This window comes from Alternaria burnsii, assembly GCF_013036055.1.
Source record: "Alternaria burnsii strain CBS107.38 chromosome Unknown 750, whole genome shotgun sequence".
Classification (NCBI taxonomy): domain Eukaryota; kingdom Fungi; phylum Ascomycota; class Dothideomycetes; order Pleosporales; family Pleosporaceae; genus Alternaria; species Alternaria burnsii.
Window position 1 is genome coordinate 3,127,008 of NW_024066108.1, and position 25,403 is coordinate 3,152,410.

The following is a 25,403-nucleotide window of genomic DNA, read 5'->3' on the forward strand; positions in this document are numbered from 1 at the left end:
TTGTGTTCTCTTCAGCCTCGCACCATGCTTACGGGAAAAGGAAATTCTCGAGCCCGCATTCGCACGGTATGCAGGGTCCTCTCTTCACTCCGCGGATGGATATACGATCTGGCCTATGGTGTCCTCGAAGAGAATGGGTCCAGACAGTATTATCACTAGGTAGTATCTATCAGGCATCCCGCTAATTGCAGAAGGGTTTAGTGCTGAGTACAATTGACAGGCCATGAAATTGATTTCTAGGCGAAAGTCCCACGCATCTAAACACCTCAAGACACCATGTGGGGCTGCGCATGCCGGCAGTAAATACCTTGTCGAGACAGAACTAACTTTATGGATTTCAACCTGCAAAACCGCGAAGAGGGAGATTATTCTACTAACTATCCTATAGGTAGATATCCAATGTGTTTTGAGATGGTACATGATAGCACTGAGCTCTTTTTGCATACATATACATCATTGTGCTCGGTAAGAACGCAAGGAACAAAACTTCTGCTTCACCAACCCAATTAAGGGGTAACATTACAGACTAAACACTTATTAACTACTACACATCATGGCGTTAAGCCAAGCGACTTTCGAGAGGGTATAAACCAAAACAAGAAAGCAAAGTATCATCATCCAGTGACCTCCACCGTGGCGCCTCTTCATCTACCCCTCCAATCCCCTTCTGTTCACCATCCAACATCTCCCTCTCATAATAAACGATTCTACCACTTCGCATCCCGATCAGCATAAGCTGAGCAATCCAGCGCCGGAATGCTGAACCCATACCCATCCGTCCTTCCCTCCCGATCTTGGTTGCTAATCTCCACTCTAAGTGTGACGTCCAACCCATACGGTCCACACAGGCCAGAGGGTACGATACCGTTAGCAGCGGGATGCTGAGTGCCAGCCTTCTCTTCACCGATATGGAAGCCCAAACGCATGTTGTCCTTCTTGCCGGGAGCAGCAGAGACCTTGGAAGCGGCGGTGTTGTTGGTATGTATGGAGGGGGCGGAGCCGGGAGGTACACCGAGGGTTGAGGGAGTGGGAATATTGGATTCGCAGATGATGGCGTAGTTGCGGGAGGGCATTGTGGCATGGTTGGCGGCGGAAGTCTTGGGTTCGATCTTTCCGTCCTTGCCATCGCCATTGATCTGGGCGGTAGAAGTACCGTTTGTCGCGTTGACGCCGTCGGGCAGGGCCGGATCGCGGTCGAAGATCTCGAGAAGCGTCTCGTCAGTTTCCTTGTCAAGGTGGTGGATCTTGTTTCGGCGGGCGAGCAGGTTTGCGACGGCTTGTGGTGGAGGCTTGTTGGTGATGGCAGAGCTAATGATGTTGGGCATATAGCGGTGGTCTGCTTCGGCAGGGATCTGGTGTGTCTTGGGGTTGGTGTAAAAACGCCCAATGGCTCCTAGATGTACATCTCCACCGAGAATGGTGACACGCACGGAAAACTTCTTAGAGAAGGCCTGCAGACTGTGCATCAGGTTACGACGCTCCTCCTTGTGTTGGCGCGCAGTGTAGTGATCATCCAAGTCGTCGAGCAAATCGACTTTGCCGTCGAACTGGTTGAAAAAACCTCCAGCAAAGCCGAAGCGCTTGTTCAAGAATTTGATAGGTGCGATCAAGGGTGACTGCAAGATGTTCTCGAGCCAGATCAGACGGGGGTAAGCGATTGGGACACCAAGCAGCAGAATCATGTGCTTGAGCTCTGGGTTTGCAGTGAACTCAGCATCCAGACGGTCGAAGAGCATCTTGTAAGTCTCGGGGTAGTTGACCTGATGCCTAGTACGCTCTGTTCGAGCATCAATACCAGCAAAGGCAATGCGCGCACCTAGCTGACAGAAGATACTGCGGCTACGTTCCTCGACGTATGGGCCAGGCTTTGAGCCTATGAGGTATGATGGGTCACCCTCGTCGTTGGTCATGACGAAAGTGTTTTGCACTTGGGCAGGATCGGCGGGCGTTGTTCCTTCTCCCTGACCGCTTACATCGGTCGTCTGCGGCGCATCGGTCGTGAAAGTGCTCTTTGGAGGAGCAAGGTGATGCTGGAACAGGAGGTAGTACTTGTGTGCAACACCACCAATACCGCGAAATACGGCGCAGTTCATGAAGTGGTCAGTGTATGAGCCAAAACCATCGATGATGTCGTGGTCATCCCAAATGTTTACCTGAGGAATTTGGCTGTTGGCGGTAGAAAAGGGCGCGTGGCTGTACCACCTGACGTAGTTGTTGTAGTAGTATTCGTCACAGTCGGCGCGCATTTGCTGTCCGAAGGGGAATTCTCGTCGCTTGTGGGGGCTGTGGATATCGGTCCAAGGCTTGAGCGGGCCGTCTACTCGCACTCCATCGTTGTAGATCTGGTCGCCTCCTCCAATCATGACATGGAAGGGTCGCTGGTCGTGCATGCGTAGGACGTCGTTCCACAGCACAGGTCCACACCACACGTCCATATCAGTGCCTACACTGAAGCCATTGCAGGAGTGGAACATGATGCGCATCGACTGGGTAATTGAAGGTATGACGAAGTTCTGCGGCTTCTCCTCCTTCTGGGCGTCAGTGTACTTGAGGTTCTGAATATCGTAACGCCATCTCGACTCGAATGGCTGCATGGGCGCATCGACACGGAAGCGCCAGAAGGCCCTCTTGCTGTCTTCATACAGCTTCTCGCCGTGGAAAGTGCGCGCATCTACGCTGAACCTCACATCGCCAATATTCCTGTCGACGGGACCAGCTGGTGAGAGCACAAGCTGGGGGTTCGGCTGTGCCTCGTTCGGGTTCTGTTGGCCAGGCGTAGTAACAATCAGAACACTGCCATGCCAGACGGGCTGCCCGGCCTGCTGGTTGCTGGTGCGTCTGTAGTTGAGGAGCGGTCCCATGATGACGTCCACCACGCCCGAGGTGCTGATGACCTGAGGCCCAGCCCCAATGCCTGTCACGCCACTGGGGTCCTCATGTTGTTGGTATTCGGCGGCCATGGTAGTAGCCGATCGCGAGCGATGTTGAAAAGTGAGAGAAAAGCGCAGGTATATAAGCAGACGCGTCGAATATGTCTACAAGTCTACACTCCGGTCAGCCTGTTGAGTCAACTAGACCACGCGGCAACCTACAATGGCGATGCGCTCAGGGTCCAAGAGTTGAGCTCAGGCGCAGATACGATGCGCGCCGCTAGTATAAGTCGCGTTCCTGTCGCAATTGAAGCAATTGCACGCCTATGGAGAGCGCGGGTAGTATGGAAACGATATCAGGTGGGGGAGAGTAAGAATGTCAGGAAAGGCTGGGGCCAAAATGAAAGCGCCTCTAGCCTCAAAGTCTTGAAAGTTGTTGTGCCTATGATTGATGGCACAAGGGACGGCAGGGATAGTTGCCGCTAGCCGGGTGGGCCATGACATCCTCGACGCTTCCGCGCTGCAGTCCATCCCTCACACACGGGGCCTATCGCGATCTTCTGCATGGTCTGACACGCCGTCTCCAATCCTATCCACCCCATATGTCAGTTCTCTCACGAAACCTATTTTCGGTCTCTTGCATTCAACCTCGAAAAGTCTATGAGCTCATTATCTGCCTCCCGCGCCACAAGCTACCCAACCAAGCTTTCGATGCATGCGCCAAGCACCCGCTATCCTTGCCAAGCATTGCATATGACGATGATCAATGGCTGTGGTGTGGCTGCTAGTCCACTCCAATTTCCACACGATAATCTGCCACACGAAGATCCAACGGGGCGGCGCCATTGTGGCAGTGGATGACGGTGACAAGAGGGGTCAAGTGGCTATGCTTGTTCACGAGTGTGGTTTCCATCAGGTAGCATTACAGCACCGCAAGTCTGTATTGGCGTCGCCTCATGAAGACACAAAACGAGAAGATACCCCTGATTGGTATCACTCCATCTCTTGTGTTCTTTTGTATGCCATGTTCCAGTGAGTCCATTGTGGTGATCTGCGATGCTTGCGTCAACCGTCTTCGTAAGTTTTTACGTTTCTGCCACGGGCCAACTGATGGACTCTGTATCATGTGATCGTGTGTGCTATTGGCGACAAGCGGATTCGTCCACGAGCACATGCTGATGTATAACGCCATTTATGCTGCTCAATTTGCAATATCAACAGTCCCCACTCATAAACGAACCTCATTAGTGTTTGACAATATCAGACTTCCTCTTCATCCACAGGCAACACCTCTTCCCTACTCAGCCCGATCTCCTCCCCAACTCTCCTGACAACCTCTTTGATAGCAGCACATGCCGGACTGTCTGGGTACGCTGTTAAGAAACTCTCCCCAAAATCACATGCCATGCCTATCCTCGGGTCCAGTGGTACCTTGCCCAAGAAGGGTATATTCTGATCCTTAGCCAGCCTTGCTGCACCACCCGTACTTGCTCTAAATATCTGAGACTCATGTTTGCAACCTGGGCAAACAAACCCGCTCATATTCTCCACGATTCCCAGTATAGGTATGCCGGCTTTCCGGCAGAAATCAATCTCCTTCCTAACATCGAGGAGCGAGACTTCTTGGGGTGTGGAAACGAGGACCGCGCCATCGACGCCACTGGCTTTAAGGAACGAGTTTACAGAGAGATGTTCGTCGGATGTGCCCGGTGGTGTGTCGACGATCAAAAAGTCCAGTTCCCCCCAAGTTACGTCCATGAGAAATTTCTTGATCAGACCGTTCTTTTTTGCGCCTCGCCATATTACTGCATCGTCGCGGTTTGGTAGCATGAACTGTACGCTCATGACTCCGAGGTTCTCGCTGACCCATACGGGTTCCCATCCTTCTCCGCTAACGTGTATTGTCTCTTCTTCCACACCCATCATCTTTGGTATGCTGGGTCCGCAGATGTCTGTGTCCATGAGCCCGACGGTCGATGACGGATTCGATGCGAAGCCATGTGATAGCATTGTGCTGAAGGTCGACTTTCCGACGCCGCCTTTGCCGGAGAGGACGAGGATCTTGTGCTTCACCGAGGACAGCCGTGCGGTTATGATGGGTATGTCGGGATCAGGGCCCTTGGGTGCGGAGGCGCATATTGACTGGTTGGGACATCCTGCGCATGAATCTGCTTGACCGGCTGTGAGGGACTCGGGACCAGGACAGTGTTCTGTCGCAACTATGTTAGTATTGTACTTTGGCCGAGTTGCGAACAGAGGCGGGGCAAACATACCTGGCTCAGGCGCAACGAGTTTCGGCGCAGCCTTGAGTGGCGCTTCAAAATCGACCTGTACTGGCTCTTCTAGGGAGGGCGCCATGATGTGTGTGAATGTGATTGGGATGGGTGTGAAGACTACATTGTTGCATACTGAGGGAAAGTCCTAGAGGCTTGATAATCAACATTGGTGATAGGGCTGTAATGCTTGGCGTTTTGCCCCACGAGTCTCGTCCGACTTTCGGCACCTACAACCAAAAGCGTGCATTCCGTGCGGGTCCACCGGCCAGCCTGATCTTCACTGGCACGAGCAGATCTCCCATGACACTCGACCCACTGCTTTCAGTTGTTCATTGTTTCTATTCGGGAGCCAGCTGTTTAGAACAAAACGACATCATCACTAGCTGAATGCTTGGGCGCGTTTGACATTTGAAGTAAGGTGTCTATTCATGCAAGCTATGCTCGTCTAATTCACGTCATGACCATCCCCGTTTGCTGGGAAACTATCCACTGTCCAAGTCGCGAAACATCTATTTCAACTTGACCATCACATACGGGATCTCAACATCCTCCTCCTTCTGATCCTCAGCCGTAATCTCGAAGATGACGTTCTTCTGGTGCTCGGGTACTGGCTTCTTGCTGACGTGCTCAACAAGCTTGCTCATACTATCTTTTGTTAGTGTCTGCGTACAAGAGGGGAGTTGCAGAGACTTACGTGAGAGGCATCCTGTCCTTCAATTTGGCTGGAGGGTAGAATGATGCGTAGAGCAAACTAACACCAGAGCTGATCATCTGGATTGATAGACCCTTCTTCTCAAAGTGGTCCACAAAGTCCTTGAGGGGGATATCATCCACCTCAAAACGATCCCATAGCTTGTCGATCGTTACTTCGCCATCGTGCCCTTGGTATGTACCCTTCGGGCTTGCAATCGGCTCACTGAAACCGAAGAATGGCAGCGCCAAGTTGATGAAGCCGTTCTTGTATTGCTCGATGTCCGTCTTGCCGTCAATGATCTTGTACAATTCAAGGTTGACGAGACCAGTCACCAAGGCGGTAGTGGTAGCAATGGCCGGAATAATCTTTCCAGCAATGAACTTGGTCTTATGACGGTCCGCTTGCTCAATCTTGTAGTTCTCAGCACGGAGATTACTGGCCGCAGTGATGAAGTCAATGTGGTGGTTGGAGTCATCATCCTTCTCGAACTCGACAGGCTCAAGCTTGAATCCGGCGAGAGACTTTGGTGCTGGAAGTTGCTTGATAATGCTATCAAGCGACTCATTATCATCACTACCAGCCTGGTTAGCGTTCGGGTCTGGCTCCTTCTCGTCGGCCTGGATCTTCACAGTAGGATCGGGCTGGAAGTCAGGGACGATCATGTCGTTAAGAACTTCAACGTAGTGCTCCTTCGACGCATTCGGCTTGATACCGTAGTTGAACGCATGTAAAGTGGCAGCAGCTTCCACATAGGTAAAGTGTGTTGGGTTTGAAGAGTCAAACTTTGATGGGTCTGGCGCACGCTTGGGTCCTGACCAGAATGGCTGACCGGAGCCGGTCTTGGAATCCTTGGGGAAGTTGTACAGCAACTGCGCTATTGCGTGGTTGTAGTTCTTCTCGAATTGATGACGGGCCCAAATAATGCAGTCGTCAAAAGACAGCGGCTTCTCGGTGACCAGGAAATCCCGCAAAGTCTCCAAAGTTTGCTTCTCGTTACCAGACTGCTTCAGCGATGCACCAAGGTAGTCGGGCTGCGTCAAGTACAGATTAACGATCTCCGGACCCTTGACGAATAGCGAATCGAATGACTCTCGCGCCCAGGCGATAGTGTGCTCAATCCGGTTGGGGAAACTCCTGAGTGTGCACATAGGGAAGGACTTCTCGGGGGGATCTTGTGATGAAGAGTAAGACTCTGTAATAAATGGCAGAACAACCTGGGTGTTGCCCTTGGTGCCGAGAGTACCACTGTCAAGCAGAGGCTTGCGGAAGAACACACACCGTCGGTCAACGTACGTGCGCGCTTCTACGTTATCCAGCGCGTTTGTTACGCCGTCCAGAGAATTCCAGAACTCCTCGTTGAAGATATGCTCAGTCTCCGGGCCGACCTTGTCTTGAAGTGTCACAATCTTTCCACTGAGATCAGGGTTCATGACCTGAACAGCCTTTGCTGCAGCGTCACTCTTTAGCTTTCCAACATCTGCTGGTCGGAACAAGAACTGTCGGTTCAAGTTGCTCTTTTCGATCTGGTCATTGTCGGTTACGGTAATCTTGCCCTCGGGACCAGTACCGAGACCCATCATAGCCCAGTTCTTGAGCATCTCGCAGCCGATGGCACCTGCACCAACGAGGAACTGCTTGACATTGCTGAGCTTCTTCTGGTATTCCTGACCCAGAACGGCGATCTGACCATCGTAGCGCGAGCCAATCGGAGCGCACTGCTCTTCCGAACGGGTTGTGGAGGTGGGAATTGACTCCAACGAATCGAAGTAGAGGAACTGAACAATGGGGTGGAATTTTCCAGACACGGACTTGAGAACTTCCTGAGCGGCCATGCCACCGAAGAACGCAGCGACGGGGCTGAGGTCACCGCGCGCTTGGTAACTGAGTTCCTTGATGAGTTTCTCGTCCAGCTCAACCTTGTCCTCCCCTTGGCCTGCGATCTCTTGTGCGATCTTGAAAAGCTCATCCGCATCGGCTTCGTGGTGAGGACGTGGGAACTCGCCCTTGTGGAGGTTCGCGAATTTGTGAATGGCCTGGATACCGACGTGCAGCTGTTGCGGTCGGTCAAACTTGGCGAAGTCGGAGATGAGAAGCTCAGGCTTCTTGAGCTGCTTGCTGAAAGGCTCAAAGTTGATGATCTTCGGCATCTTGACTTGAATGAACTGTCCCCCCTTCTTGTACTCTCCTAGGCCAGAAACATCGCCGATGGAGAAAGTATATGGTCCCTTGACCTCAATCTTGCGAGGCGCACAGCCGTTCAGGCCCTCCATACCCTCAACTTCGGAGAATGTGACCCAGTCACCATCTTCGAGACCGTGTCTTGTCTCGTCTAGTGCTGACACGATACCGTCCTCATCGATGCCGGCGATGATGCCGTTGTTGACGTTCTCGCCGGTGGGGTCGCCGATGGTGAAGTTCTTGCCGAAGTCAGTGAAGATGGTGCCGAACAGACCGTATGTGTCAGTAATGACAACGTAGATACCGTTGTCGTGGCAGTAGTCTGCGATCTTGATTTGGTCGTCGAGCAGCGTGTCGGTAAGGACAATGACCTGGAACTGCTTCAACTGCGACAGGTCTGACGTCAGATCCTTTCCACTGAATTCCTGCACAGGTGTGTATGGGTTGAGCTCGGAGACGCGAGGCACGGTGACGGAGGCGCGCGGCTTCCCCACATCGGCGGGAGTAAGGAAGAACTGCGACGATAGATCGGCGAGAGCAGCGGGCTTGGGGTCGTAGAGTGTCAGCGACTTAACACCGGCCAGGGCGATGTTCTTCGCAATCTCGACACCGAGACCTCGTAGACCAGCAACGAGGACGTTGGAAGAGCCCATGCGCTTCATGGCCTCATGGCCCAGCACGTACAGCTGCCTGCTGTAGAGGGATTCATCGATGTCGCCGTTACTACCAGAGGCTTCCTTGAGCTGTTCGACAGCGGTGGCAGGGCTGTCGACTTGCATGTTTTCCTTGGATATGTTAGATGAAGACCAGATAGTGCAAAAGGTACTGCAGTGCAGAGAGTGTAGGAGATGTCGAGTACATGAGTTGCAGATGCGGAGGCGCAACCTAACAAAGCACTCCTTACTAATCGCCGGGCCAACTTACTGTCATGGCTTTCTCTTTCTTGCTGGGACGAATGTCCTCGCCAACGGCTTTCCGCTTCCCCAGTTTGCCGACTGTCGTGAAGCCTAGACGCTATCAGGTGTGGCGGTCGCGGGCGCCTGGGTTCGAGTCGCGGGGTAGTGCTGCTGTTTGGAGTTGTGAAGACGGACAAACAAGATCAACAAGTTCGTCGCTGGTTTGGTTGAGTATAGAGGGTGTAAACGTAAGGAAGGCAAAGGCTGAAGGCGCAGCAGGGCAGGAGGTTATTACGTGAGTACTTGTCACGGCGAAGGTGCTGGAGCTCCACCCTAGCGCCATCCCACTTTAATCTTGGCGCAGTCGTCACTTCCGCCTGGAGTTTGCGCTTCCAGCCAGCCCTCGAATCCACAACATCACCACTGGTGCCTGCTATAGGCTTCGCGACACGACTGCGTACTCTCTCTTACAGACCCTGCAAACTTTCTTGTCAATCCCCACTGGCCCGTGAAATGCATCCAATGTCGCCACTGTACCACATTTACGCATTTGTCAAGCAATCACGACTCTGACCACCACGCACAGCTCCATGCAAAGAAATTCATGCTTCGTCAAATCACCTGAGAGATTGCAAAGATTCGCTCTTCCTTGACCCAGTTCGAATTGACTCTTGATTCGCGCTCTCAGGCTTGTTTGAGTCAGCTCTGCTTCATACGGTCCTGACCGAGGTGTAGCAGTACTTACATTTTTGCATCCGTCGCATCTCAGATTGTATATCTCCTCCGGTCGCTTCCTTGCTCTACAAGCTTGTCAGTCCAGACGGTCTTTGCGTGACTCGTCAACACACTGACGGTATGCTAGACGTAGTTGCCTCTGTTGCCATAGAGAAACTAGGCCAACAGCAAGTTGAAGCAGGCCAAACACGATGGCTGCAATGGATTCCATGGACTGACCGTCGAAAGGCATTGACGTATACGGCTAACCCACGATCTACTTCGAACAACGACGCGTAGAGATGTCTTTTGATAAGAAGACAGGACGGCTCATTGCCCTTCTCTATATCTTTCGACATTGTACTTTTGCATGCTCAATTGTTGAACGTTCCGCGAAGACATAGCGTCTGGATCTAACATCGAACCAGTATGCCATTTGCGAAGCAGCAGGCCGCTTTGTACTTCTGTACGTGACGTGGTTTCAGTGCCAAACATTCAAAATTGTACTTTTGCTAACGTTGATTTGACTGGCTCAGTGTGCCACCGCTCATGCCTATAGCGTGCAGGTGGCGTACTTCCTATGCATCTAGGCGACCGGGGTGTCTCGCATGAATTGTACTTCTGTCCGCTGACCAATGGTATTCAGATGTGGTTCAGCCTCGTGGCATAGCCTAGCTTGCATATAAACCACCCTGAGATTCCACCTTCAAATTGCGATATTGAGAGTAACGATGCCTTTCTTCTCTTTGCATACCAAAGGAAATTAGTCAAGAACTCTTCAGCTCCATTTTTTGTCATTCGATCATATCATTCGGACGATAAACATACCCTTACAGCTTCTCGAAGGCCTACTAGACATGAATTTCGACCCGTGTTCAGACTCAATTGCTGACAACGCTACGGCATCGCAACCCCCACCTGCGTCCTCAATCGCCATTCCAGATACTCGGGCACGAAAGAAGAAGGCCCGGACCCTTCGCGAAAGTGATTGGGAGCCATACAAAGACAGGATTATACAGCTACACCTCACAGAGAAGCGACCCCTTACAGAAGTCAAGACCACAGTGGAACAAGAGTTCGGCTTCACTGCTGAGTATGTTGGGAACCATGCTGTTCTGTCGTAACCGAGCTGACAAGCAGCACAGGATTCGCCAATACAGATCTCGTCTGACCCAATGGAAGCTCGACAAGAACATCAAACCAGAAGAAATGAAGGCCATCGTAAGACATCGCCAACAGAGAAACCTTATCGACACAGACAAGGGTAGTCTCAAATTCCGTGTAAGAGGTCGAGAAGTCGAACCCCAGAAGATTGAGAGATGGATGAGAAAACACGAACTTCGTGAAAGCATGATATATGCTCCAAGCCCTACTAAATGTCAGTTACTTGGACGCGTGTGTCAATTGACAGGTGTTAACGAAGAGCAGCAACCCCTTCCGCTGTCAGCTACTCGACAATTTCTGAGGTTGAGTCACCAGGCATAGATCCAATGTCTTCTCTTGCGAATGCTCATGACGTTAACATGGATAACAATAGCTCTCCCACGACGCCTCGCCAGAGCACCGAAGGTCCTCCCACTACACCTCGACTAGCTATCGTATATCCACCTTCTGGACCTCTTGTGAGCCAGACCAATTATGCATACGTCCACGCAAGATTACGATATGAGTATGCTACACTCAAGTACAAGTACGGATCGTGTGATCTAGAACTTCTAGGATTTCTATCAAACACGCATTGGGTTCTACAAGCATCGTGCAAACCACTGACGAGCATTCCTTATCAGCAACGTGCAATGGTGGTAGGTGGGACTATCGCGCAAATCCTGATCGAGAGTTGGATCAAGAATCCTTTGTTGTTGGGTCCGCAACCAACCATCAATTTACATTTCTACTTCTGCCATCTCCTGTCCACAGATACGGTCAGCGTCAGACTTCATACCGTAGGCAACACGGGACTCTCACCACATTCTTTGGATATAAGATTCGACTTGGTGGTAAACGACTTGCGATTACTTCCGCCGTGCAAATTCGCTTGCACGCCTGATCCACCCCGTCCCGTTCACCTTCCATCGTCTACGATGGGAATATCTCTGTACAAGGTTCCATAGAATGAGTTACAACCCTTTCCGTGGGCCGGTTACGACGAAAGTCAAAGAGCAACGATGCCTCCTCTGCCATCGGGCCCGGCGAGCGGAACGCAGTAATACACACAAGTATGCAGTTTAATAAAGTGTTATAGACCAAGCCTTGATTTCACAGTCATCTTTGATTCCATTTTCATTCCATTGCTTTCATATACATCTCTCTTCCATCCCGTGTCTCATATCCTCGCATACGCATTTCCTCATTAATCGCATACGTCGAGAGAGTAAGAAAAGTAAACCAAAATCAAAACATAACACAGTCGTCGCTTTGCAGTCGTGAGCGAACTCCGCTGAAAACGCCCAAGTAACGCCAACAGGGTCAACATTGTCGAAGCCCCGTGTACCCACGATAAAACCCACCCATGCCATAAGGTATCAGCACGGAGCTAGACACAAGGAGAAAGCAAAAAAAAAAAAGACTTTGTACAGTTTTGAAAAGTTGCGAGAGAGATTCCGTTTGGTGGAACGTTTATCTTCTCGATGAGTGGCGTGTTCGGCGTGTGTGGCGGTCTGATGAACTTGCGCTGCCTGTATAATTGTTAGTAAAGTGCTGGTAATTCCAAGGCCGTGGATTTACTTACTCGAACTTGTGTAATCACTGTACATGTATGATGTTCCACTGACAGTGGTACTCTTATCGTCAACCTTGGCGTCATGTCTCCTCTTCAGGCCCAAAGCGAGCGCGAGACCACCAAGTCCAGCCGCAAGGCCCAGACCCTTCTTCGCACCGCTGTGCTTCTCAGAACCAGCGCGCGATGGGCGAGAAGGACGACCGGCTCCGTACCAGCGACCTCCGGCAGCAGCGCCACCGCTGTGGTGGTGCTCTTCGATGTAGGTTTCTTCGTGCGTGTGCTTGCGCTTCTTGCCGATGCCGAAGATGGCAAGGAGAGTGTCGAAGAGAGCGCGAGCGCAGCAGAAGAGGCAGAGAAGGAGGAGTAGCAATATGCCCAAGATAACACCGATGACGATACCAGCGATGGCACCGCCGCTGAGACCGCTGTTGCTCTCTTCGGTTGGGACGAGGCCGCCGCCTGCTGCGCCGGTGGGGATGGGTGTCTGGAAGGGAACAGTCGCGGTGGGGGTTCCGGTATAGGTGATGACTACTACGCCTGAGCTAGTTGGTCGCAGAGGAGCAGATGGTGATATACCTCCGGAGCTGCCACCAGCGATCAGCGCGCAAGTGCCGGCGCTGGAAGACAGACAGTAGAAGCCTGAGTCGCAGCAAGTAGAACCGCAGGGGTTTTGCGACTGGCTACATGTCTGCGTTGCGACGGCAGGGACATATGTGCTGTAGACTTCGGTCTTTGTGAGGAGACCGACTGTCTCGACGTACGTGGTGGTATGGTATTGCCAGTAGCCGCCTGCTGCTTCTGTGGTCGCTCCACCAGAGCCGCATTGCGCCTGGTTACTTGCGTCGGTGTAGCAAGTGGAACCCGAGGGACAGCATAGCCAGCCTCCGTAACCACAAGGGTTGTCGCAGTCGGCCTTCTTGACAATCTGCGACGCGTTGTGCAGTTCTTGGAACTCTTCAATGTGGACGGGGTATGGCTTTGCGAGAGCTGAGGGCAGGTGTGCCAATGCGACCAAGCCGAGTACGGCTGGGGGAGCATTGAAAAGCCACATGATTAGAGATGAGCGATTGAAGGACCAAACGCAGTAAGAACGAGGTTACTGCGATTGGAATAGATAGGACCGTTTGCAGGAAACGGGGGGAGAAGCGAAAGAAGAAGCGCTCTGCAATTCGTAGATATCGCGCAGTCGGCGTGGGAGCGGTGAATGGGTGGATATCGGTGCTGCGGGGTCGATCCGTTGGCTAGCGTGTCTTTCGTGTGTCTGCTGGCGTGGGTGACTGGTTCCGCTGGTGGTGCAAGTTTGGAACCACAAAAAGTCAGCTATTATTTTCAACTTGAATTATGGAGAGAAGAAAGGGTGGTAGGATGTGTGTAATCGTGCAGGAGGAGGTGCGCAAAGAAAAGGGTACACTTGGAATAATCGTGTGGTTGGAAACCGCGGGAGAGGTTGGGGGTGGTTGGGGGACCTTTCCTCACCAACTCCAGCAACACCGGGGTTATGCGCTTGCGGGATTTTTGAAACTTGGCTAGAGTCCAGTAGTGGGAACAGTACGTCGTGTCGTTTTCGTGATGTCAATCAAGTGAGTTCGCGTTCCGTGAGAAGATGTGTGCTGCCTCACGACTCTATCAGAGGGGGTGTCGTTTACAGTGACGCTGAGCGCTCGCTCCGCCTTCGGTTCACCCAGCAACCACCGTCGCGGCATCACCTAGGCACCCTCTTCGTCTCAGCGCACGTTCAATTCCACCATCCGTCATAGCAATTTCCCCCAGAAGGATGTGCCCGGCCCGTGTTGGTCAAAGTCAGATTCCTGTCTTGGCTTCGGGCAGTAGTTCCTCAAACACTCTGCCTCGCGGAGTCCCGTGGTTCTGCGCATGCAGCCTGCAAGCTGGTGCAGTGGTTTGCCTTAGTCGCGCATAGCCTCTTGGTATCGCTATACTTCTTTCCGCTGCCTCCGAAAAGCCGTTGACTTGTCCTGCTCGTTGTCAAGATCCAGACTCCAGATTTCCGGCCGGCTATAAATATCTTCCGCCGTGTACCTGCAGGGCTCGTGTGATGTTGTGGGCCGCCTGCTGTGCTGGCAACTGGCCCTTCCGTTTTGCACATGCCAACCACTACACCGTAAGTCGATGACAAGTACGCAGCAAGCTGTCAACGTCACCGAAAAGGAAGGTCAAGTTTCTGTTATCAAGGCTTTCTCCGCATAGTTTCACATTTCATATTGACTCACATCTCGCTCTTAGGACAGGAAAGCGTGTTTCCACCATACCCACCACACAAATGTGTGACTCTTCAGCTCACCCTATCGAGTCCATACTCCACAACCATCTTCTCCGCCGCTTTTTGCGCAATGAGATACGCCGTAGCCTGCGTGTGATTATTGGTTGTAAGAGGTGCGACGCTCATATCCACAACCCTCAACCCCTCCGCTCCTCTAACCTTGAACTCCTTGCTCACAACCGCTTCTGCATCGTCGTCCCTTCCCATCTTACAAGTACCGCAAGCATGCCAAACTGTACCGGCGTTCTCCTTTGCAAAATCATCCAAATCCGCATCGCTCATAGACTTTGGCCCAAGAATGGTACGCACAATATGCGGAGCAACGACAGGATTTCCTGTTATTTTCTGCCACGTGTTGCGGATAGCTTCGCGAAAAACGCGGACGTCGAAGGGGTGCGTGAGGTAATTCAGCGCGATGACTGGTTTGTCAGACGCGTTTGCTGACCGGAGTGTGACGGAACCACTGGACTGAGGGTTCATGAGGAAAGCAAGGAAAGTCATATATGTGTTCCCTTCCTCGAGCTGTGTGCCTGGTGGCCAGAGTATGGAGTTGTTGATAAACTCGTATGTCGGAACTTGATCTCTGGACAGAAATTCCTGGACATCAAGTGGAAGCGCCGAATACTCTTCGTACGATTCCAAATCCGTTAGTTTGAGGAAGCCACCCCAAAGTGAGGAATTCTGAAGGGCGAAGGCGCCAGTATGGTCTTTGGTCCAGGATTCTTGAGCTTCAGCGACAAGGGCGGGGTTGTTGTCAAAGGCGTATTTGGAGTTGATTGAGCCCGAGACTTCGACTGTCATGAAGGTGAGGACGTGATCTTTAAGGTGCTTCCCGACCCCAGGCAAGTCGATTTTGACGTCGATACCGATTGCCTCGAGCTCGGATTGCGGTCCGACGCCGTTTAGAAGGAGGAGCTTTGGCGTGTCGATCGAGCCGCCACAAACGATGACTTCGTTGTTTGCCATTGCTGGTATCTCGTCAGTGCTTGTAATTTCTCTGATCAATATTAGTCCAAGGCTGTACCTTCTCGTCCGTCTTCCGTGACAACACCAACGACCTTCTTCCCCTCCCACACGAACTTTTCCGCTTTCGCATCTGTCCACACCTCAAGGTTGCTCGGCGGGTCCACCAAATGCGCGATCGCACTAGTACTCCTACCCTCCTTACTATAGCTATGCGGGAAGACTGCAATTCCTATCGGGTCGCCCGAATTGAGATCAAGGTTGATCTTTTCTCCCATAGCAGCCAGTGCCTCCATCTGCGGCACCACGCCTTGTTCGAGTACAGGCGGGAGACCAACCTTCAACTGCCCCTTCGTACCATGGGAATTAGTGCTAGGATCAGCAAGATGTTTGTAGTCTTCTGAACCCGAGAAGTCGTAGTTCTCGATAGCTTGGAAAGATTTCTTGACCGACTCCCATTTCCAGCTCTCGTCGCCCACTAGATCGCTCCAGCGATTATAATCTTCGCCACTGCCGTACAGATAAACGGCGAAGTTCAAGATGGAACTCCCGCCCAGACCCTTGCCTCTTGTATACGGTATGTTTCTGCTGTTCAAAGCGGGCTCGGGTTCGGAGACGTAGCCATGGTCAAGATCTGGACGGAGAGCTTGGGCGTAGTAACGGTGGTAGGGCGCACGGAGGTAGTCACCAGAGGGGGTGGTGCCTGCTTCAAGGAGGAGAACAGAGGGTTTACGTAGCGAATGGGAGAGTCGGTGGGCGAGGAGACAGCCTGATGTTCCACCTGAGGATAGAACCATTAGTGTTGAAGGATGCATAGGAGGACTACGGGAACGAACCGCCAACGATCACGAAATCGTACTTGGGTGCCATTCTCAGGGTTCAGGTGCGCGATACAACTAAGTAGTTGGTAAATAGGATGCAGACTCGAAATCTTCGCGGTTGCACTATCTTATATCTCCCATTGCTGGATGCAAATAGCACCCACCCTGAATTCCAAATTCATGCACCGACGATATCGAGGCACAGGACATGGAGAGCGCTGCCGTCGGGAAGCCTTCTCACATGCTTAGTGGCTTGGTTGGTCCCGAGCATTTGGAAGAACGTACGAGGTAGCAACATCCGGACAGTCTAGCCGCATCTGGTTCTTGACGCGTGCATGTAAGCTAACTTAGCGGCTTCCAGCTGAGTGATGGAGGGATGTGTAAGCAGCCATTTAGGAGACTTACCACATTGAAGCTGGAAGTGCCTGCCTAAATTGTATAGCTCATATTGTTGATCAAGTCAAGGATTTTGTCATCTTAGCAACCTCGGAAGTCTCCAATTCCGTCTTTAACAACACTGTGTCACAAAGTACAACTTATATACCGGACGCAATAGGGTGATAGACAGTCCGGAAAGAAAGCAATGTTGCATATCACGATGAAGAGTATTTACTGACTGGTCCAGTCGACTCTGGTAATGAAGCACTTTCCGCCGGAAAACCCAATCGTCATCATGAGTACCTAGGTATGTTGCAAGACGTGGTAGCAATCATCTCAGCTGACGAAGTAGCTACATCCGGTATTCCAAATTCTCAGACACGGCTTATCTTGACATCAGAAATCTCGCAACGTTGTCTTAACACAGGTCCAAGACACAGTACATCTGGTCTACCGAGCAAAGCTTGACGACTTTAGTCATCTGGTGAAAGACGCAGACAAGCAAGCGTGCTGGAATCACATCTGTCTATCATGCCGCAGCTGAGGGTACTTAGTTACGGCTTATCATTAGCTGACGACTCGACATCTTGGGTTGCCATGCGCGTTCTGTAAGTCTCGGCTGCATGCCGTTAGCACCACCTCCATCTGATGAAAGGGGGTTTCGGACATAAACGTACCACTAACGCACCCCTCTAGTTCAAAATGTAGATCTGAGAGAAGAAGAAACTGCTATCACGCAACATCAATCTTTATCTAGCCTCCCTTCACAAACTGCACGGCCGCTCATAAATCACAAATTTCTTTCAGTTTGCTGCTTTCTCTGGCCTCTGAGGGAGACTCGAAACGTCCTCAGTTGAGAGTCTGTTAACCTCGTTGTGTGTAATCACCGTCGACATCAAACTCCCCGGTATGCTATTCCTCAGCCAATCTGGTTTTCTGAACAGCTTCTTGCTCTCAGACGCTGCACAAAGGCCTTCAGCTGCGTCCGGATTTGGAAATCCTTGCTCGACGTCACTCCGACCACCTCGGTGTCTTTCTCCATCACTGCTAGAAACTGTGGCGAGACTGCGGTGGTGAAGTGGCGAGAATTTCGAGAAGCTGCGTGCAATCAACGCGCGCAGATCTGGCAGCGACGCTGCGATTATGGCAAATGAAATTTGAATGGCAACCAAAATGTTGACAGCGCTGCCAAAATACCGCATATTGCCTTCACGACGCTTGATGAATGGAATCTGGAGAAGGGCGACAATACAAACGACAAATCCCAGACCGAAGATGAGTACGAGGCCAAGCCGTTGTCGGATCCTTAGTTTGGAGAGCTGCCACACGTAAGGAATCGGGAGTGCGAAGATCAAGCTATCAACTATACTATCACCAATGGCTGCAGAGTAGCTATATATCGCGGAGCTGAAGCACTGTGATCCAGTGAAGTCGAGCCAGTTCCTGGTCCATAGCTTGCTAATGTCTTCGCATAAGACTATAAGGACGGTGAGTACTTCGATGAAATGCGCAAGCGCCAGGAAGAGAAGAACGTAACAGCATGTTCGGAGCGATGCCATTCCCAGTGGGAAGATCCGAAGGTAGTAAGCCAAAACCGAGAACCGTGTGAACGTGACAGCGAAGATGTACGCAACACGGCGCTCGAAGATGTGCTAACATAGGTTAGTATGTTACGATGCACCAGGGGAATGACTCACTTGATAAAATGGGATTTCTGATGTTTTATCGGGACTAGCATAATGATCAGCACAAATCCTATCATTCGATGCACCCCATGCGTACCCTTTTCGGTCGTAGCCCCAATTGTCGTCCGCACTCATACAAGATATCACGGTACGTGCGACAGCCGCTGCCTAGTCGTGGTCAGCTTCGGTCAGGCATGAGCTGTACAAAGCGACGGGCTAGTTTAGTCCCCCACGTACCGTGCCCAACATAATTAGAACATCATCAGGTGCGATCTTCCTCTTAATCGCTAGTCTTGAGTACACTCTCAGGATGACGGTGCTCAAAGCCAAGACCACCAAAGGTACCTCCACTGCCAATGCTGTTTTGAAACCTCTGGTGGCATCCCCGGCATTTATTTCGACGATCGGCTGTGTCATTGTGACATGAATATCCTGGATGTCCGGTAAGACGTACATGGTCGAGTGTGATTGACGGGGCTTTGCAGTAACTAAGGATGAATTCGATCAGATTGGTCTACAACCGCGGAAACAAGGTGAAGTATCAATAGGAGAACGAACAAGAAATCAAGACTAGAGAAAGAGAATACAGAGTGGAATGATCTGATGCTGATGCTGATGTTCGCTCAGCGGTCGCCAAGCTTTAGCATGTGCTTTGATTGACGTGCCATGGAAGCTTACTGAGCACTTCGCGTAGGCCGCCCTGCCAATGGGAAAATGACTCCAGCTATGCGCGCATGTAGTTTCTTGGCGGTGGTGCTGACACACCTCTAACTGCACGAGTGGTATCCTGCAAAAATATGGGGTATCATATATGTGAATTTATAATGCCAAGTGAGCGGAGCGGAGTGTGAGTATTGCTATATTTAGATAGTGACGATAGTACGTTGCAATCCTGGTGACTGAACAGACGTAGAGATAGTGATCAGAAGTGATCAAACTCATCTCAGAATATGCCCTCAATTTTCTCGGTCTGATCGAAATCGTACGCGTTGCCGTAAGGCCTGTTTAGGTAACTCTTAAGCAGATTCTCACTAGACACGTAAGTGGCAGCGATCTGCAAACCAGTCTTTTCATAGGACAACCGGTCGGCAAGCTCTTTAGCAAACTCAACTTGCATCGAGTTCCTGTACCATGGAGCGAAGTGTACTGCAAAAGTTCAGGTATGTAGAAGACACAATGGCAGCGTTGACTTACTCATTGCCAGCATAACTCTCGGGTCTTGACCAAGGTTGGGCTTTCCTCCATGCCAAAGCCGAAGGTCGCGAACGACAATACTGCCTTTCTTGACAACAGGCTGAGATGGTGGTCGGACTTCGCGGCGAGCGTCAAGGAGATGCTGCTTGATCCTTCCGCTAGCACGATCGCCGTGTTCACCCTCTTGGTCGGCAATAGTGGTTCCTTGATGTGTGCCGAGCCAGATTTCCGTCGACCCATTCTCTGGTGTCATTGTTACGAGAGGGACATTTACCACGAGAGCGAAAGGAATTGAGGGGTGATCGAAATCTGCGTCATTGTGGGTCGGTTGAGAAGCTGGCGGTGATGAAGCAGTAGGTGGCAGGGCAGTGTTTCCGGACATGAAGCGCAACGAAGGTCCGGGACCGAGTGTGGTTGAAGTGACTTGTGTGACAATCGGGTCTGTGATCTGTCATTAGTATGCGTTTGGATGGTCGAAAATCTAGCTGAACTGAACACTTACTGATGTAGATTTCATCACTGAACCACTCATTGGTCATAGGAGGGTCTTGCTGAATATTGCCTTTATTGTAGTTGAAGGGACTGTCCTTCCTTGCCTGCAGTTCGAGTGCATCTTGGACCATTTTCTTGTTGAGTCGGTCTAAGACTGCATGATCAACTATGTCTTCCAGCACTACAAGTCCATCTCTAGAGAGCGCTCTGATTGCGATCTCAAGGTTGCGTTGGTCGAGCCTCCCACCCTTTACTTCGGACGCAGAGGGCACAATGGATATGGGCGTTGATGAGAGGTGCGGAGTCGGCAGAGACATAATGGACTGGCAGATGACGCAACGATCAAAGGCGTGGAGCTGTTAGGGAAAGCGTGATCTGCTGATGTACTCGATGCTAGAGTAGGCAACGCAACTACTTGTCGAATTTATCTGTTATAAGCATCCCACTCTCGAGTGAATAGCGGAATGTACGAAAGCGGTATGGGTGGGCGCTAAACTCAGTACAGCACTGCAGCCGTGTTTGTGGAGAACCTGGCCGCAGCCTGCATGTCCTCGTGAGACCCACGATGCGGGGAGCTTACTCTATACCTCGAGTAAGATCTGGTAGAGCATAAGATAGCTCTTAGACCAAGTCGGCAAGCAATAGGTGTGTGCTTTCATGGAGTAGAAGATCCGACTTTTGTGGTCTCGAACCCTGAGGCCTCTGAGTTCAACGCGCTGTCACGCTCCGACGGGGCATCGGGCGCACTTGGATAGCGCAACCGGTCAGGGATGGATGGTCAGAGGGGGCACAGTACAACATTTGAGCCTTCTGTAGTGGTGCGCCTGTGAAGCTAATATGAGGGCCTTCAACAAGGGACTTATTCAAGTTGTCCTGACGCGATGCGATACTTTGACATGTCGACGCAACCTTATGTAATGCGTTCCAGGCGGACATGAGGCCCATATGGCAGTGCACGAACAAAGAAGAAGCCAACGCGACCCTGTCGCAACCAGGGCACGTCGTGACTAAGGAAGGATTTAGGCAGGCACCGTGGCGTAGAGTCGCGAATCACAGCGTTGGCAGGCGGGCAGGTGACAAGGATGGTGTTGAGTAGACGTGCGGAAAGCGGCATGACGCGAACCAAAGCAGGAGCCAGGGCCACCATCTCTCCACATTGTTTCCAAAGGGCCCACCAACCCTCCAACACACTCTAAACCATCGCACTGCCTCAACGACAATAGCCGTTATAGTGTACCTCTTTTCTGTACACGTCTTCTCCCAGGATTATGCCACACGCATCATAAACGTCCAATCGATAGCACGCGTCTGTACGCCCGCGCTCGCTAATCCGCTGCTCGTGCGACACTTGCAGCCTGGGAAACTGTTTCGAGCCTCGGATTCTACCAGCACCACCTCATCAACCCATATACCCGAGACTACATACTATCGGCGCCATTGGTACTTGGCAGCATTCGAGCCATACATTAGCTTAGCAAGTTCTGAGCACGAACGAGCCCGCTCACCAAACGACACATATCCAACCCGTACACACGTCGCCATCATGCCCTCACAACGTCGCACGAAGTTCTTTGGCATCCTCATCGTCACCACAATTGTTGTCCTCTTCTACATGTCAAGAGCAGCACACCAAACACAATCATCGGATTTCTATACAAAAACGCAACAAGCCTTACAAGAGAAAGAATACGCAGAAGCGGCCAAGCAACGCGACGCGGAGAGCGTCGGATCGCGACTCAAAGCTGCTGAGGATCAGGCTAAGAAGAACGCCGAGAACAAATACGCAGACCACAAGGTCCAGGTTGAGGGTCAAGATCAGAAGAGCGTTGCGGGCAGAGTCAAGATGGATGGCGACAAGGTTCCTGGCGTCGCGCAACAGGGCGGTAGACCGCACGACCAAGCAGCGATGAAGGAGAATGAGACACTCGAAGACCATGAAGTTGAGATGGAGCTCAATGCCATCTTGAAGAAGAGCCCAAGTACGCTACTCCTGCATTACCCCTGTCTCACGCGTAGTCACTAACCAACCATAGTGATCATCTTCTCTAAATCCTACTGCCCTTACTCGAAGAAAGCGAAACACATTCTCATCGAAAAATACAACATTAAACCCGAACCCTACGTCGTTGAGCTCGATCAAAGCCCAATAGGCCAACAACTACAAGCATTCCTACACAAGTCTACAGGTCGGCGGACAGTGCCCAACATTCTACTGATGGGCAAGAGCATTGGAGGTGGCGACGATATTGAAGAGCTTGATCAGACCGATACCCTTGTGGCCAAGATCAAGGAGATAGGCGGTAGCCGCATCACCGAGGTCGAGCACCGTGGCGCCCGCCCTGAGATGCGACGAAAGATGAAGGCGTAGATGTCTTTGCGTCCTTCCCCGCCACTCTCCGTGTACTTTCAGGTCCGTTTTTGGCGGCATCGCTTGGATGCGACATGCTGTCTTGCGCATGTTTCAGGGTAGGTAGGATACGCTAGGCGTGTGTACAGATGCACACCAAATTGCTGGCGGTCCGCATAATGCGATGGATATACCCTTTAAAGTTTCAGTATCTCGTACCGCTGGCCTTAGCCATGCACCAGAACTCGTCCTTGTCTAGTTGCCGTTTAGTGCCTGAGCTCTGTCATTGCCTTCCCAGTTGAGGCAGGACCGCTCCTCCCTCGCATGCCATCGTCTCTCACCTATCTTGGGCGCTCTTGCCAGTCACATGCGACAAGCCACCTTCTCTCACCTCACTGATGTGACTTGCCAACCGTCTTGAGGTCTACAGTGACAACTATTACGCCCTTATCTGCTTTCCCTTCTTCCAGTATCCCTCAGAGGTACCAGCACCGACTCGTCTCAATCTGAGTTTACGCTTTGGCGACGTGAGTGCATCTAAACTCGTATCTACCACTAGTTGCTGACTGTACCTAGGTCTATCTAACATGTGCCTCTACTGGAAGAAGCTGCACACATGCAACCACCTCTCTGACCGCCCATACATCGAAATGTGCCGCACAGGCTTTCTCTCCAACACAGTGTGCCCAGACATCAGCGAAGACGACAAGCCCCGTCCGTCGCACTTCCCTTGCTACCCCTGCATCAAGCTTGAGGCCCGCATCGAGGCCGAAGCTCAGATCCGATTCGAGCAGCACGAGTTTGCCAAAGCCTACGAAACTCGCGAGCGTGCCATGAGAGAGAAACAGGCAGCAGAACTGCGGGCCAAGGAGGAACGCGTTCGACGTGAGGCACGCGATAGGGCGGCAAGAGAGCGAGAGGCAGAGCAGCGTATGAAGCGCGAGAAAGAAGAGGCTGAGCGCAGGGCCAAGAAGGAGGGAGGTGCTTGGATTGAGACTTCAGTTGGAAGGAAGCCCAAGAGCAAGAGAAGCGGCGGTGGTAGTGGCTCTGCAAGCACTCCCGCGATACCATTGAATTCTCTGTCCACCCTCAAGATGGCTACTGCTCCCAAGAACGTCAACGAGATCGGTGGAGGCATTGGAGGTGGTGAGAGGATAAGTCCCAAGAAGGATCGTGTTGACACTGGTGGTAGAGCTGGTACTTGGGGACCTAAGAAGATCTTGAGCAGACAGGAGAACGTCGCTGGGATCAACACACATGCGGGGAAGTGAGCCGTTCAGGCATGAAACACGAGAACACATGATCTTCACAGCATAATGGTGGCTGATACCATGATCTGTCACCCGTTACACCTAGAGAACAGGTAGATCTTAAAAGTTATCATCCCATTGAATATTTCTACTTTTCGACTATGGTTACTTCACCATCCTGCTTGCCGGATAGCAGCACACATCCATAACATTCTGCCGTGCTATAAGAGAGAACCTAGGTAGAACAGACTGCTCGGTAGGTACGACGTGCTCGCATGCACCATCGCCTCGTTGGTGTCAAGTCCAAAGTGGTAGTCACGGTGAAGATGAAGGTGATTGAGGAAGGCACGGTCCGCGAAACCTCGTTCGTCGACTCAAATTTTTCTTTATGCCAGTCCACCCTTCCATCAACTCTCGTTTACCTCGCTCAGATCAGCAAACTCGACTCTGTGGTACATATTGCAGACATAATCCACGCGCATCTTCTTCAAGCTCGCCATCATGTCCACAACCTCAGAAGACGTTATCCACGCGGCAGTAACCGAATTTGGCGGCCTTCCGTCTTCCATGACCGCAGCAGCGTTTTTGGGAGTCGCATTGTACCTCTGCATCGAGCTCAACGTTCGCCTGCTCACCAGGACCACAAGCCGCAGCTTGTACGTCTGGAGCTGCCTACTGTGCAGCTGGGGTCTTATCGTTCACGGCATCGAGATCCTCTTACTCAACTTCCACATATGGGAAGCGTATTCGTCTATTGTCGTGGTTGAGCTGGCGTGGTTGACATACGTGGTCACTCAGTCACTTGTCCTTTACTCTCGCCTCAACCTCGTACTAAGGAACACGCAAATCGGACGCTATGTCCTCTACATGATCCTTATTGACTCGTTCATATTTGGCCTCACTACAGTTTTGCTCGGAATGATTGCTGCACGTCATTCGTCGCAAGCCACTGTGCCATACTAATCGATCATAGCGTCACCCAAAATTCACAGCACGACTTCACCACGCCAATGTTACCTGGGACAAAGTGCAAGTCTCCGCGTTCTTCGTCCAAGAGGTAAGTTGTGCCTGCACCAAAATGCATGTAAGACACGCACTGACTTGGTGTTTTCACATTTGCAGACCCTTATCAACATTCTCTACATCTGCGAAACTGCCAAATACCTCAAAAACATGGAACTTCTTGGCAACTGTCGCCATACCACGCGTACCAATCTTCGGAATCTCATCGCTGTCAATGTTCTTATAATCATACTCGATTGCAGCGTTATGGGGTTGTGTTTCAGTGGGTACTTTAACCTTCAAGGCTTCTACAAGGTTGCTGTGTATGCTGTAAAGCTCCGTACCGAGTTTACGATTTTGAACCAGTTGCGGAAGGCGTTGACTGGCACCTCAACCGGCAGATCGGGACTTGTTGTGCAAAGGGACGCTTGCATTCCTCTGCCAAAGAGGGACAACATCGTTGAGGTGGTCGAATAATAGGACTGGGAAGGTAGACAGGCACATACATGGGAGATGGAATCTCAGTAAATAGCACGTGAGATAATGTTCTTTAACCAGATTCTCCTACCTTCATGGTCCCTATCTTTGTAGTAGCTTGTATCAATGCAACAACGTCTAAGTAGGCGTACGTTCTGCTTTGAGACAG

General features: G+C 51.5%; 8 protein-coding genes across 8 annotated transcripts; 2 read left to right on the forward strand and 6 right to left on the reverse strand.

Annotated features, from left to right (window-relative positions):
* Positions 1 to 707: 707 nt before the first annotated feature.
* Positions 708 to 2,960, reverse strand: GT037_002491 (uncharacterized protein; the record flags this gene model as incomplete). The annotated part of the gene is made up of 1 exon (XM_038927538.1): positions 708 to 2,960. One exon carries the CDS (start codon positions 2,958 to 2,960, stop codon positions 708 to 710), a length of 2,253 nt encoding a protein of 750 aa, XP_038790830.1.
* Positions 2,961 to 4,130: 1,170 nt separating this feature from the next.
* On the reverse strand, positions 4,131 to 9,798 carry GT037_002492 (ubiquitin-activating enzyme e1; the record flags this gene model as incomplete). The annotated part of the gene is made up of 8 exons (XM_038927539.1): positions 4,131 to 5,080; positions 5,144 to 5,291; positions 5,671 to 5,791; positions 5,841 to 8,803; positions 8,943 to 9,025; positions 9,376 to 9,445; positions 9,660 to 9,714; positions 9,767 to 9,798. The coding sequence occupies 8 exons, from the start codon at positions 9,796 to 9,798 to the stop codon at positions 4,131 to 4,133; spliced, it is 4,422 nt and encodes a 1,473-aa protein (XP_038790831.1).
* Positions 9,799 to 10,485: 687 nt separating this feature from the next.
* GT037_002493 (uncharacterized protein) lies at positions 10,486 to 11,739 on the forward strand (the record flags this gene model as incomplete). The annotated part of the gene is made up of 3 exons (XM_038927540.1): positions 10,486 to 10,721; positions 10,774 to 11,006; positions 11,057 to 11,739. The coding sequence occupies 3 exons, from the start codon at positions 10,486 to 10,488 to the stop codon at positions 11,737 to 11,739; spliced, it is 1,152 nt and encodes a 383-aa protein (XP_038790832.1).
* A 505-nt stretch (positions 11,740 to 12,244) lies between these two features.
* On the reverse strand, positions 12,245 to 13,398 carry GT037_002494 (ubiquitin-activating enzyme e1 1; the record flags this gene model as incomplete). Its single annotated transcript, XM_038927541.1, has 2 exons — positions 12,245 to 12,303; positions 12,357 to 13,398. 2 exons carry the CDS (start codon positions 13,396 to 13,398, stop codon positions 12,245 to 12,247), a joined length of 1,101 nt encoding a protein of 366 aa, XP_038790833.1.
* Positions 13,399 to 14,637: 1,239 nt separating this feature from the next.
* GT037_002495 (choline dehydrogenase) lies at positions 14,638 to 16,458 on the reverse strand (the record flags this gene model as incomplete). Its single annotated transcript, XM_038927542.1, has 3 exons — positions 14,638 to 15,593; positions 15,650 to 16,369; positions 16,425 to 16,458. The coding sequence occupies 3 exons, from the start codon at positions 16,456 to 16,458 to the stop codon at positions 14,638 to 14,640; spliced, it is 1,710 nt and encodes a 569-aa protein (XP_038790834.1).
* A 1,132-nt stretch (positions 16,459 to 17,590) lies between these two features.
* On the reverse strand, positions 17,591 to 18,889 carry GT037_002496 (uncharacterized protein; the record flags this gene model as incomplete). The annotated part of the gene is made up of 4 exons (XM_038927543.1): positions 17,591 to 18,439; positions 18,485 to 18,518; positions 18,570 to 18,640; positions 18,710 to 18,889. 4 exons carry the CDS (start codon positions 18,887 to 18,889, stop codon positions 17,591 to 17,593), a joined length of 1,134 nt encoding a protein of 377 aa, XP_038790835.1.
* A 526-nt stretch (positions 18,890 to 19,415) lies between these two features.
* Positions 19,416 to 20,475, reverse strand: GT037_002497 (uncharacterized protein; the record flags this gene model as incomplete). Its single annotated transcript, XM_038927544.1, has 3 exons — positions 19,416 to 19,618; positions 19,667 to 20,107; positions 20,169 to 20,475. The coding sequence occupies 3 exons, from the start codon at positions 20,473 to 20,475 to the stop codon at positions 19,416 to 19,418; spliced, it is 951 nt and encodes a 316-aa protein (XP_038790836.1).
* Positions 20,476 to 21,701: 1,226 nt separating this feature from the next.
* GT037_002498 (glutaredoxin domain containing protein) lies at positions 21,702 to 25,234 on the forward strand (the record flags this gene model as incomplete). The annotated part of the gene is made up of 6 exons (XM_038927545.1): positions 21,702 to 22,137; positions 22,192 to 22,458; positions 23,082 to 23,772; positions 24,439 to 24,613; positions 24,729 to 24,812; positions 24,878 to 25,234. 6 exons carry the CDS (start codon positions 21,702 to 21,704, stop codon positions 25,232 to 25,234), a joined length of 2,010 nt encoding a protein of 669 aa, XP_038790837.1.
* Between the last annotated feature and the right edge of the window lie 169 nt (positions 25,235 to 25,403).